Here is a 12,937-nt window from a genome sequence, read left to right as displayed (position 1 = left end):
TTTCACACAAACCCTGGGCGGCCAGAGGAGCGGCGATGATCCTGCCGAGCAGGCTCACGGGGGACCCGTCAGGCCTTTTCTGCCCGCTCCTCCCCCGGACCACACGGGAGGGAAGTCATATTTGCTTTTCCGTGTCCCCTTCTGAGTGTCCGCACTCGGGACTCGGCGCTGGGCGTCCATTTCCACCCAAACACACTGGCGCTTCCCCTTCCCGGCAGACGGCAGCTGATGGGCGGGAAACACACTTCCATGAACCTGTCAGCCGCCTTCAGCCCCTTCAACAGCAAGCGCGGCGCGCTCGCCTGGCAACACAACCGCCAGGAACCTCGTTTGTCCCTCGGAAATGTACAGAGAGAAACCATTTTAAAAAGAGCGGAACTCAGAGCGGGCAGCTCTGCCCCAGCTCACAGCACTGGGAAGAGCTGGGGTTTGAGCCCACACCCCTCAGGCTCAGAGCCCCCAGGCTCGCCCGCCGCCTAAGCCCCCCGGTTCTCCGCGGGCGACGACAGAGCCAACGCAGCGGCCCCGCGGCCACGGCCTCCCCAGGAGCGCAGCCCCGCGGGGGTCGCGGGCTCCCAGCGCCGCCCGTCCCGCTCCTCCCCGCCCCGCAGCGCGCGTGGGAACCCGGCGTTGTCCCGGGGGCTGCCCACGACGGCCGCCTGCGCGCACCCGGGAGGACTCATGCCCCCTCCGGCCCGTCCTCCGCGCCCCCGCCGCCACCCCCATCCCCCGTCTCCACCTCCTCGACTCCGAGCGCTCGCGGGCGCCGGCGCCCGGGCAGCGCGCCCCGACGGCCCCCTTTTCGGCCCGGCACCGCCGCGGCCACCTCACATCCGGGCTCGCGGCGGCGGAGGCGGCGCCGGCGCCCGGGTGCGTGGAGGGAGTTATTAAGAGGGAGGGGGCCGGGGAGGAGGGCGGAGGGCTGGGCCGCGGTTACGGCGGCTGAGGAGAGACAGCCCGGACGGGTGGGGGGGGCGAGAGCGGAGGCCGCGCCGAGCAGCCCTGGGACCCGCGCGGGCGGCGGAGCGGGGAGCCGCGGCCGAGGGGAAGGGCCTCCGGGCGGCGGAGGCACCGAGTAAGAGCCGGGCGGCGGGGGGTCCGGGCGCCGCGCCCCGGGGCCCGCAGAGAAGGGGCGCGGGCGCGCTGCTCCCGGGGTCGCGTGCGTTAGCGCGAACGCCGGGGCGCGCGCGGGGGGCGGGCGGGGACTCGGGGCCCGCGGGGCGGCCCGCGGGCGGGCTGGTGGGGCCCGAGGCGCCGGGCCGGAGGGCGGCGGGCCTGCGCCGGCTCCAGCTCGGAGCGCCCGGGCCAGGGGGTTCGGTCTCCCCGTTCCCTCCGGCCCGCCTCCTCTCGTGAGTACAGCCCCCGCCCTTCCTCCGAAGGAGGCCGCTGGCTGGGGCCTGCGCGAGAGGCCGGGGGTTGGGGTCGCGGCCGGGGGAAGCCGAGTTTCGGAGCCGCGGCCGGCGCTCGCCTGGCATGGCCACAGGTGCGGCTGGCGGGGCGAGGGGCGCTCGGGCTCCGACCCCGTCCCTGGCCCCGGGTAACGAGGGGCAGCTGGCGCCGTCCATTGGCAAGTGACAGGCACTTGACGACAGCCCGACTTCCCGTCTCGCCGGCCCCAACCACTGCCCTGCCTGCCCCCAGTCCGGGAAACTTCCCCGCGGCGCCGCGACCGGTCTCCATGGGTGGCAGCCGCTGATCTTGGTTCCTTTTTGTAGTAAAGCAGCTGAAAGGCTGTCCCCAGACCTGGGCACCTTCCCCTGCTGTTTTCCTCACCCTTTTGATGTTTATTTACTAGAAGAGATAACCCAGTACCAGGGGTGCCATTTCCGACGGGGCTCTGGTTTAGAGCACAGTTGTTGGGTGAAGGTTTGTGTCTTAATGGTAGTCATTTTAAGAGGGAAAAGTTTCAGTTTCTGAAACAGTCAAGACTTCTGCAAATGTACTGTTCTCAGAGACAGTTTTGTGCTCCTTTATCTTCCAGGTGCAAAGAATCGTAGACCCGGGAGGAGCCATGGATAGGAGAAGTGCGGGTGACATAGAAAATGGAGATGCTTTCCTTGACTTGAAGAAGCAACTGGCCTCCAAAGCCGCCCATCGCTATACAAAAGTAGGCTTTGTTACTAACGAAATAGTGTTTCTTCGTAAAGGTGGGGAGGTTGGTAACATTGTGTAGGTATTTCATTGGTATTATCTAAAATGGTCGTGACATTCCATTCATTCTATGGACTAAATGTTAACTAGAGTTCGTAAGGCATCGCTTTGAACTTTTTTTCTGAAAGAGTGAATACCCAGTTTAAAGTAGAATTTGCTTCTCGGTAGATTTCAGGTGAGAGGAATATTGGCTCGGATCCCACATGAATTTGTGGACCAGTATACGTTGGCACACACATTCTGTAAGAGCTGGTATGTTGTTGACTTACATGCTGTAGAGTAAGAACTGCATCTCTGAGATGCCTCACAAAAGCAGTGTCCTGTGTTTTGATGTTTTCCAAGAGGCGAACACCCCAAAGGAATGCTCTTGGGTGCATTCTAGGTGCTTGGCTAGAATCACCAGATTTTTCAGTTGTTTTTTAGTTCCTGTCACAAATTGAATATGGACTCACAGAAGTAAGACTTCAATTATATTTCCCCTAGCTGAAAACTCGTGATTTTAAACTGCTCATCTAGAGATCTGCTTTTGCCAGGGGTGGGAGGGGAGTGTGGTATTTTTATTGAAGCTATTGTTTCCCTCAGGATCTTGTCAGTTACTGAATGTTTCTGAAGAGGCTGACAGGACCGGGTGAGCTGTGAATTCATTTCTGGCTCCCTGCGATGTACTGGGCTGGAGTATATAAAATGTGCTTGGGACTGTTGACAGAAAGGATTATGTCCTAGTTGGGTCCATATCTATACTTTCTTACTATGGACCCAGTCAGGTCTTGGAGGTGGTATTGTCCCTGGCTTGCTAGGATACTGATTGGTTAATATTTTAAAGTGAGGCCTTGTTTGTGTACTTGTGTCACTACTCTTACCTACTTGATAAAGTATCTAATGCTGCCAAGTAATGTTCATTTCTAGCATTTAAAAAAAAACCTCTTTAGAGGGAGAAAAGTGTGTTCAAGTGCAAAAGAGTTCTTGGTTAATTGCTGTCTTACTGCAGTCTGTGTGGGCGTAACAGTGAGAGTTGATAGATAGCATTTTACTTCATCCAGGTTTGGTCTTCCCCAATGTAGTTCTCCTCAAACCTGAGGGTGCTTGTTGAGTAGTGTTCACAACTTAAATTCATTACCTAAAATGTTGACAGGTGAATTGTGAATGGAGAAAAGCTTATTAAATGAAGGGAAACTTTTATAAGCTTCTGTGATTTCAACTCTGCCAGAACTTTTTTGAATGAAGTTCTGACTGGTAGAGAACTGACACTTCCGCAGGCTGACCTGAGGCTGGCATGTGTATTTCATCTTAATGTTTATCCATCTTGATGGTTAAGTCATTTTTAGAACGTTATTATTGGTTTATCTTGGGATAGAGCGCATATATGTCTACAGTAAAGAATAAAAAGCTCATTATAGCCCCTTTTTTTAGTCCAACCTCAAAACTCTGTACCTAAAATGGTTAAGAAAAGCATTTTTTAAGTGAGTGACAGTGGGGCTTAGATTTAATAGTCTTCTCTACCAAATTTAGTTGAAAATAGGCTTACTTTCCATTCCATTCAAAAGGATTTAGTTAATGGCACTTTCAGGATTGTGTTTAGGCAAAGTTAGGGTAGTGCTTTCTTATATATGTTACTCAACACTAGTAATTTTATGTGAGACTTGAGGCAAACTAAGCCTTTCTTCTTTTGAAGAAAGCTTAAAACAATCCTGAGTTCTGAGTACCATAATAAATGGTCTATTAGTTCCACAACTGGAATAGTATTTGAGCTCGCCTATTCTTTATCAACATACAGAGATCAAACAATTGGAATAAGTAAAGCATTTAATAATACTTCTGCCACTTCAAGTTTATGCGCTAGAAAGTTTAGAAGAAGTAGGAGGAAACTGTCCTCAGTGATTTTCATAAGTGATATATTTTGTGAAAACTTTTGTAAATGTGGGAATTTTACTACAAGGTCAAAAAAATATAAAACACATTGGCCAGATGAGAGGCTTCTTAACCTTTGACCCTTCATAGTTTAGCATTCAGTTGTTTTTATGGGATAATAATAGTCTGTTCAGAATTTGAGGGCTTTTTCCCCCCATGAAGGTAAGGGGTCCAGATGTTTGGCTAAGTGCTTTTAAGGGTAACATACCAGAGTTTCCTTGTGTCCGGGGATCACCTGTGAACCTTGTAAAGTGTGATTCTGAATGTTAGGTCAGAGATGGGCTTGAAAATTCAGTTTCTTAACCAGCTCCCAAGTTAAAAACTGCTGGTCCACTGACCATACTTTGAGTAGCTAGGCTTTAGTATTCCTTGAATAACCCAATACATGGTGTTGATGTTGTCAGGCAACTCAGATGCATTGTTACTCCTCCTGGTTCAGTTGGTGTCCATTGTGCTTCCATGAACATCTCAGGAACTCAATTTAGACTCACACTGGGTACTTTCAGACCTACCCTTAAGTCTCAGTGATGATTAATGGGGATGGTTATAAGTGGTTTTTTCAAATGCACCTGTTGTCCTGAGGGGTTTGAGCCCTTAATATATAAACCGATGGAGGTCCATTTTGCCAGGTCAGATTACTGAGATCAAAAGCTGTGTTTCCGTAGTATTTAAATGTGCATTTATAAGTTGATTGGATTATGTTGAGAGACTTTGGGAGGTTATAGAGTGGGTCTCACCTCAAAGTCATGGATTAAAAGTGTTTAGACCAGCGGTCACCAACTGGTGGTCTGTGAGGTCCGAAAGGTTGACAACCGCTGGTTTAGACAGTGGTTCTCACCGTGTGGTCTTTGAACTAGCATTTAGCATTATCTGGTAACTTGTTAGAAATATAAAGTCTCAAGTCCCATCCCAAAGGTATTGAATCAAAGTCTAGGGATAAGGCCTAGTCATCAGCATTTAACAAGTCTTTCAGGGAATTCTGACTCTGATTCTACTTTGAGAACCATTGGTTTAGGAAACAGGAAATAGTGATGTGTATTAGTGAAGAAACTTTGGGAGCCATTCAGCTTCTTCTTACCTTCATCAGAGGCCCTTACTTACCAGTTCTCGCGGTGCAGCACTGGCTATTCTATTAGTGATATCATCTTCTACTTGAAATACAAAATAGAAATGCTTTGGACTGTCCGTTTATTCAGATCCATGTTTTTTCTTCAAGTGAACAGACTGATCTTAGACCATAGAGTGTACATACTTAGTGCTGTTCCTCCTTTGCTCTTTATCTTCCCACCAACTCATTAAATGCTGCCTCCTGCCAGGGGACAGGAAATAAAAACAGAGGACACAGAACATTCATCTTGATACTGACCAGTGTTCATCATGCATGTGAAATCTAAAAAGTAGGTGTTGGATTATCTGAGCTTAATTTCATGTGTGATCTTCATTGCCTTGACTTGTTGAGAATTGGCACCATTTTAGCCATCAGTGTCTGTAAGGGATCTTTAAAAGAGGCCCCCTCATTTGTGGCTGGTGGGCAATTGGTCACAGTGGTGCAGCCATGTTTATGTCTTTGCTTTAAAATCATTAAGAAAGTAAACAACTGAAGTGGACTGGTTTGAGTAACCTCCTATCCTTCTTGGAGAAAATCAGTTGCAAGACTTGAAGTCAGCAAGCTTCTGAGAAGAAAACAGTAACTGTGATTTAAACCCTAAGTTGAATAGTCAGATGGTTGGTTTTTCTTGTACAAAGGTCTTATTTGATAACGTCGGGGTTGTTCAAGGAATACTAAAGTCTAGCTACTCAAAGTATGGCCATAGGTTTCTCTCATAAACTGAATTGAATAGTAATCTTTAACAGGTGGCATTTCAGTGGCACACTTAGTTGCAAACTCTTAAGCTAATGTAAAAATAGGGGTGCCTGTTTATATTGAAGAAAGCAGAATTATGGTATGAAAGTCATGATAGCCCTGGCCGGGTAGCCCAGTTGGTTACAGTGTTGTCCTGATACACCAAGGTTGCAGATTCAATCCCTGGTCAGGACATATACAAGAATCAACCAATGAATGCATAGGTGGGTGAAACAGCAAATTGATATGTGTCTGACTGTCTGTCTCACTCTCTTTTCCTCTCCTATCCCCCCTCTCTCTAAAATAAATAAATAGTAAGGAAGAAAGGAGCCCTGGCTGGTGTGGCTTAAAGCGTCAGACTGTGCACCCAAGAGTCATGGGTTCAATTCCTGGTCATGGGTTCGATACCTGGGTTGTGGGTTCACTCCCTGTCCCCCACCCTCGGTCAGGGTGCTCCCAGGAGTCAAGCAGTCAATGTGTGTGTGTCTCTCCCCCCTCCCTCCTTCCCTCCCATTCTCTCTAAAAAGCAATGGAGCTCTAACCGGTTTGGCTCAGTGGATAGAGCGTCAGCCTGCGACTCAAGGGTCCCAGATTCGATTCCGGTCATGGGCATGTACCTTGGTTGCAGGCACATCACCAGTAGGAGGTGTGCAGGAGGCAGCTGATCGATGTTTCTCTCTCATCGATGTTTCTAACTCTCTATCCCTCTCCCTTCCTCTGTGTAAAAAATCAATAAAATATATTTTTAAAATAATAATAAAATAAAAATAAAAAGCAGTGGAAAAAATGTCCTCAGGTGAGGATTAACAAAACAAAAAAAAGGAAAAATCATTATACAGTTTTAATGTTTCAATTGTGCAGAAAACCATAGTGGGCACTTTTCCAAGTATTTTTCCTTTAGCTAAAGTTGAAGGTTTTCTTTTAAAATATCCCAAAGTGGTTCCTTTCCAGGAATAATTGTTGTTAAGGGCTCTAGATGAGATAGCAAGTCCTCTTGAGAAACTGGAGAGCTGTGAGGCCAGGAAAAAGAGTCATCTGCCTGTGCTAGACTACGCCTGGCACCCAGGAAATGTTCAGTGACAGTTACGAAAAAAGCAAACTTTGTGTTGACTCCTCCCCACCTAAGTGGGGGATCCTCTCAGGCTGGGATACCTATGTCTTATGCAATTGACAACAGATTCCAGCTCTCTAACCCACGAAGAGGAGCATTCTCATGTTTCCCTAAATGCGCAGGTGGATCTTGGGTCACATTTTGAGAAACGTCATTGGTTTAAAGTACTACTTCTTAACTTCTTTAGGATTTACTGGCAATCGTTTGAAGGTATAAACACTCACTGCTGAAATGCACAATTTTGTATATGATTCCTTGAGGCCCTGAAATTGGTTTAAGAAGCTCTGCTCTCAAGAACCATAAGTATAAGTTTAACTTGATGTTTAAGTTATTCCCATCAGCTTTTACGGTCCAAGAATGGTTTTGTTTTCCCACTTCTCAGCCTATTATTGAAGAAAGTGGTTCTTCATCCTCTGTCGACATTCCAGTAGAGGTGTGCCCTGTCACAAATGGTACTGCTAGCATAGTGAATGCCAGTGTGCAGCTGGCTCATTGCTCTATCTTTTGCTCCTATAGGCTTTGTATAGTCAGTCACTTGAGTATTTGTTCACACCTGGAAAATGCCAAGCATATAAAGTAAACAAAGAAAACTGGAATAATATGGGAGGGGAAGTTAAAACATTTTTACCAACCTGAGTGATTCTTATACCTGAGAATAGTTGGCATTTATCAGTCATTGATTGAGTAATAAATCTGTAAGAAGAGAAATTAAACAAAACATTATCCTCTGGTAACTGAATCTCTCACTTGTGTTTACTTAAAAATATTTTTATTGAGATATAATTCAGAAATATAAAATTCATCCCTTTTAAGGTACACCACTCAGTGGTTTTTAGTGAATTCACAAAGCTGTGCAGCCTTCACTACTATCTAATTCCAGACCTCAGAAAGTGTAACTGGGGGTAAAGGGAGATTACCATATATGATTTGTAATTTCCCCCCCTATTTTGGGGATTGTCTTTTTGCTTTCTTAATAGTAATTTGAAACACAAAAGTTTCTGAATTTGAAGTCCATTTTAAAAATCTGTCTCCTTATAAATTGGCACCTGGTGCATTTAAGAGTGGTAACATTTAAGAGCGGGAGGTTTCAGGTAAGCCTAATGCTTCCATGCCGTGAGGAGCATTCAGTGTCTGGAGTATATTATTGGACAGTGATTTGTGAGAGAATGTGTCTTAGCAAGAAATTGATCACTGTTAGGTTATTTGCCAGTTTTGCTTGAACTTCTTGTAAGAACCTTAAACTGATTCCAGTCCTTTCGGGAATAAGTCAGGTATAAATAAATAGGAACTGTTTAAAATGCTTAAGGTGAACACTCAATTACTGAAAACAAAAATAAGCAAAAGTGTGTGAAATAGTATTCAAAATCACCATTTGATTTCTCTTTGTAGGAGGAGCTCTTGGATATAAAAGAACGCCCTCATTCCAAACAAAGGCCTTCATGCCTCTCTGAAAAATACGACAGGTATGGTGGGAGGGGGGGCCTGCTTCTGTCCAGCTTGTTACATCAAACTTGGTACATTTAGAATTGTATTGTTTTGGAGCTTCTTGATAGAATTATGAGTGGGGAGATAGGGGTTTTGACATTGAGCTTCAACACAACATATTACAGATAAACTATGAACATGACTAGCATTTCATTACATTGTCTTCATTATTTTCATTATTAATTAGCTTTGAACATTAATTCAAAGATTTGAGCTGCAAGGGACTCTAAGGACAGCTAAACCAGTTCCCTTTTAACTAATTGGTGATGAAACTAAAACTAGAAAATAACTTGGTCAAAGGCACATGGTCAGAAAGCAGAATTAAGACTTGACTTGAACACAGGAGTCCTCGTCAGGGTATTTCCTCTCTTCTAGTGGCTTTTGCACTGTGCTTTCAGGGGCCTTCTTAAAGGTCTGCCCCAGGTAGGCTGATCAGGAGGACTCTGAGCCTTTTCATCTGTGCCCTCCCTCCCAACTCCGTCAAACAAGAGTCATTCAGCCCTGACCGGTTTGGCTCAGTGGATAGAGCATCAGCCTGCAGACTGAAGGGTCCCGGGTTCGATTCCGGTCAAGGGCATGTACCTTAGTTGTGGGCACATCCCCAGTGGGGAATGTGCAGGAGGCAGCTGATCGATGTTTCTCTCTCATCGATGTTTCTAACTCTCTATCCCTCTCTTTGCCTCTCTGTAAAAAATCAATAATATTATATATATATATATATATATATATATATATATATATATACACACATATATATATACACATACATACACACACATACATATATATATATAAAGAGTCATTCAGATAAGCCCTTTCGAATCTTGGCACTTTCCTAAGAGGTAGAAGCTTTGGTTTGACAAGACTATATATAGCTAACAATGTTCTGAAAAGCTCTTACAGTAACTTCTACATTGCACTTTTAAAGTCACTTCTTCAATGTCAACATAGATGGTTCATACTGGTCTACAGGGAGAGAGAGAAACATCAATGAGGAGAGAGAATCACTTACTGGCTGCTTCCTGCACGCCCCCCCCCCCCCCACTGGGGGGATTGAGCCTGCAACCTGGGCATGTGCCCTTGGCCGAAATCGAACCTGAGACCCTTTAGTCTACAGGCCACGCTCTATCCACTGAGCCAAACTGGCTAGGGCTGGTCTACATTTTTAACATACAAAGCATCCATCTTGGTTGAAGAGTGCATATTCATTTTATTTTTGTATATGGACTGTTTAGAAGGTTGCTAAATCTGGACTCCTCATCTGCTTTACCCTGATGAAGGGGATACTTGAATAATTGCTATTCCACATGGTTAGGACTTTTTAATAAGTCTCAGACAATCTGTTGTTGTTTTTCATTAAAGCTGTAAAGCTTTTTTTATGCCTCAAATTGAATTTTCTTAGTACAACTGTTTCTTCTTGACATAAAATAAAGTTATTGTGGGCATACACATTCACTTTTATTCTGAAGTGGAGACATTATGCCTAGTAATGCTAATGAAAATAAGAGGGAAAAGGTTCTCATTCTGCTGTTTCTCTTCTCTGACAATTAAAATTTGTTGGGTTCCTAAACTCTAAGCAATCCTCAAAACCACACTAAAAGACAGGTCATGTCCCCTTTATGGTGAGGAGTTTGAGACAGAGAGGTTGACTCACTTATTCAAGAAATGTTCCATTGGTGCCTGCCATGTGGCAAACACTGTGTCAGGTGCTGTCAAGTACTTCCTTCGTGGAACATTGGTCTGTGGAAGGGCACAGTCAAATACTCCTAAGAGGTTATCATTGCCACCAGTACAGGCTGTGAAGGACAAGTGCAGAGAGCAGAGCTAGTGTCTAGTGCAGCTGGTCTGATCTGGGCTTGGGGAAGTCCTTTCTGCAGAAGATAGAAGGGCATAGCTCAGGCACTTGTCTAAGGTGTCCCTGGTGGTGATGGCAGAGCTAGAATTCAATCCCAGATCATTGGGCTCCAAAGCTGCTATGCACACTGTACCACCTGTCACCCCATCATCAGAGGGCAGGCAAAGTAAAACCCAAACCACACGTTTTAGGCTCTTACTAGTAAGAGCTTATGGGGAAAACTGAGACTATGCATAGAAATTCTGTGAAAATACCCACCAAGCATTCTAGGAGCTACTTCTAGTGAGAGCATTAAGGGGTTTTTCCTCCTTTTACTAATCTTCTGTAAACTGAGTAATCATATTTATGGAGCCATATTCTTTGTGTAGAACAGGCTTAGTTACTGCACCCCAAGGTATGTGATCTGAATGTTTCATTTATGAAACAGATGACTAGTTTTCAAGCGACTACTGGTGTTACGTGAACAACAAAGTATTACTGAATTAATAGTTGCTTTTGTTTTCATCTTAAAATAGATAACCATTTTTAACCATTTTTATGGTAACCATGACATTTTATATTGGAAAGGGATTTCCACAACTTATTACTTGAGGAAGTTCGTAAATGAGACAACATGTGTAGTTCCTGGGTGTAAATGCTAACTGTTGGTGCCCTTTGACTTACAGTGATGGTGTCTGGGACCCTGAGAAGTGGCACGCCTCTCTGTACCCAGCTTCCGGGAGGAGCTCCCCAGTGGAAAGTGTGAAAAAAGAGTTGGATGCAGACCGGCCTTCCCTGGTGCGCAGGATAGTAGGTGAGCACAGCCACTCGGAAGTGGGGGCAGCAGTTTGGAGACAAAGCTCTTTGCTGCTGGCTTCATTCTTAGCTGTGAGAGCTTTGTGCAAGGAGGGAAAGCGTCATTATCAGGAAACTGATTTCCAGTTGAGTAAAATCATAGCCTTCATGTGTAGCAGCAGTGGCAAGTAGACACATTAGGCTATGTGCTTTTGAATGAAAAGTACTAATGTCATTCATTGATGTAGATAACTGAGTTAGGTGTGGTAGGGAGCATAAAGCTATGCTGGAAATCTGGTAATGCTTAGTCTCATATGAGAGACTAGTACTCAGGTATAAATCAGTTCTGGCAGTTCTTAATTCATAATGGAGTATGATATGAATACAGGGTTTAGATAAGGTTTGAGACTGGAGTAAAGTTTGATCTTCCATACCTTTACCCCTTTGAACTAGAAAAGATACTGAAGAGTGAAATGGAGACCTGGCAATATAAAAACTAGTCAAGAAACTTATTGTAAGAGGGAACTCCTTTTGAGAAGAGAAGACCCATCATAACTGAGCAAAGGAAATAGGGATGACTTTAGTTGGAGTTATAAGATCCTTCTACAAAGAATATACCAGTGCAGTCAGTGCAGTAATGCCCCTCAAAGAATTTATTCTAACAGAATCATTAAAGATATGCCACAGACTTTATTCGAATGATGAAAACTTAGAAGCAACCTAAATGTCCATAGTAGAAATGGGTTGAGTATGTGTGAGTATTGCATTGTTTAGCTGTTAAAAACATGTTGGAGATGTGTTTACCAAGTTATATAAAGCTGCCCATATTATACCTTGTGTTGGAAAAAACTGAGACACTGCAGAAAAGTTCTGGAAAAGTACACACCAAAATGTTTTAGGAGCTGATTTTGATGAGAGGATTAAAAGATTTTTCTCACTTAGACTTATCTTTAGTTTTCTGATTTTTCTAGGAAGAATTTTTGAGTGTGTGTTAACATGTTTACTTTTCTTACACCTTTAGTGAGATATAATCTATTTATATAAAAGCCAAGTGACCGGAATGCCGGAATGACTGGTTGCTTTGATGCACACTGCAGCCCCAGTCAGCCCCCTCCACTCCAATCGGGGGGTGGGGCCAGCCGGCCAACCTCCCGCATCTCCTCCCCCCTGCTGGACCGGCCCCAATCAGGCCCACCTGTGTACAAATTCGTGCACCAGGCCTCTAGTAGACATATAATAGACTGCACATAAAGCATACCATTTGATGTTTTAACATGTGTATACACCTGTGAAACCATTACAACAGTCAAAGTAATAAGCATTTTCATCACCCCCAAAAGTTTCCTAGTGCTCCTGAGTCTCTTCTGTACAATTCCCCCCAGACAAGCACTGATCTGCTTTCTGTCACTCTACTTTAGTTTACATTTCCTAGAATTTTATAGACAGTGTGCACTATTTGGGTAGCTTCTTCCACTCAGGATAGTTGTTTTAAGATTCATTCATGTTGTTGGGTATATAAGTAATTCCTTTTTATTTTCTAATAGTATTTCATTGTATGAGTTCGCCACCGTTCGTTTATCTATTGGTGGGTATTCGGATTGTTTCCAGTTATTAACTATTAAAACTATGAACATTCATGTACAAGTCTCTATGGAAACATATGCTTTCTTGTCTCTTGGGTAAATAGCTTTAAAGTAGTATGGCTGGGTCATATGGTAGTTGTGGTTAACATTTTGAGAAACTGCCAGGCTGTTTTTAAAAGTGGTTATACCATTTTACAGCACTGGATGAGAATTCCGTTTGCTGCTCC

The 12,937-nt window shown here is 44.8% G+C and overlaps 1 protein-coding gene across 3 annotated transcripts in view; it reads left to right on the top strand.

Annotated features, from left to right (window-relative positions):
* Positions 1–949: 949 nt before the first annotated feature.
* Positions 950–12,937, top strand: part of EIF4ENIF1 (eukaryotic translation initiation factor 4E nuclear import factor 1) — a 32,738-nt gene continuing 20,750 nt past the window's right edge. The window contains exons 1-4 of one of the 3 annotated variants that reach the window (XM_070399842.1): positions 950–1,075; positions 1,982–2,107; positions 8,403–8,476; positions 11,019–11,146. In XM_070399842.1, coding sequence (XP_070255943.1) covers positions 2,012–2,107; positions 8,403–8,476; positions 11,019–11,146 — 298 coding nt within the window. In that variant the 5' untranslated portion in view covers positions 950–1,075; positions 1,982–2,011. Of the gene's footprint in view, positions 1,076–1,258; positions 1,350–1,396; positions 1,484–1,981; positions 2,108–8,402; positions 8,477–11,018; positions 11,147–12,937 lie in introns of those variants that run through there. The other 2 variants (XM_070399844.1, XM_070399843.1) reach the window with 2 other exon arrangements.

The sequence above is a fragment of the Myotis yumanensis genome, unplaced genomic scaffold (assembly GCF_028538775.1).
Source record: "Myotis yumanensis isolate MYYU_CA2020_CCGP unplaced genomic scaffold, mMyoYum1.0.hap1 SCAF_19, whole genome shotgun sequence".
NCBI lineage: Eukaryota > Metazoa > Chordata > Mammalia > Chiroptera > Vespertilionidae > Myotis > Myotis yumanensis.
Note: the sequence above shows the minus strand (reverse complement) of the source record. Positions and strands in the feature narration are given on the sequence as shown.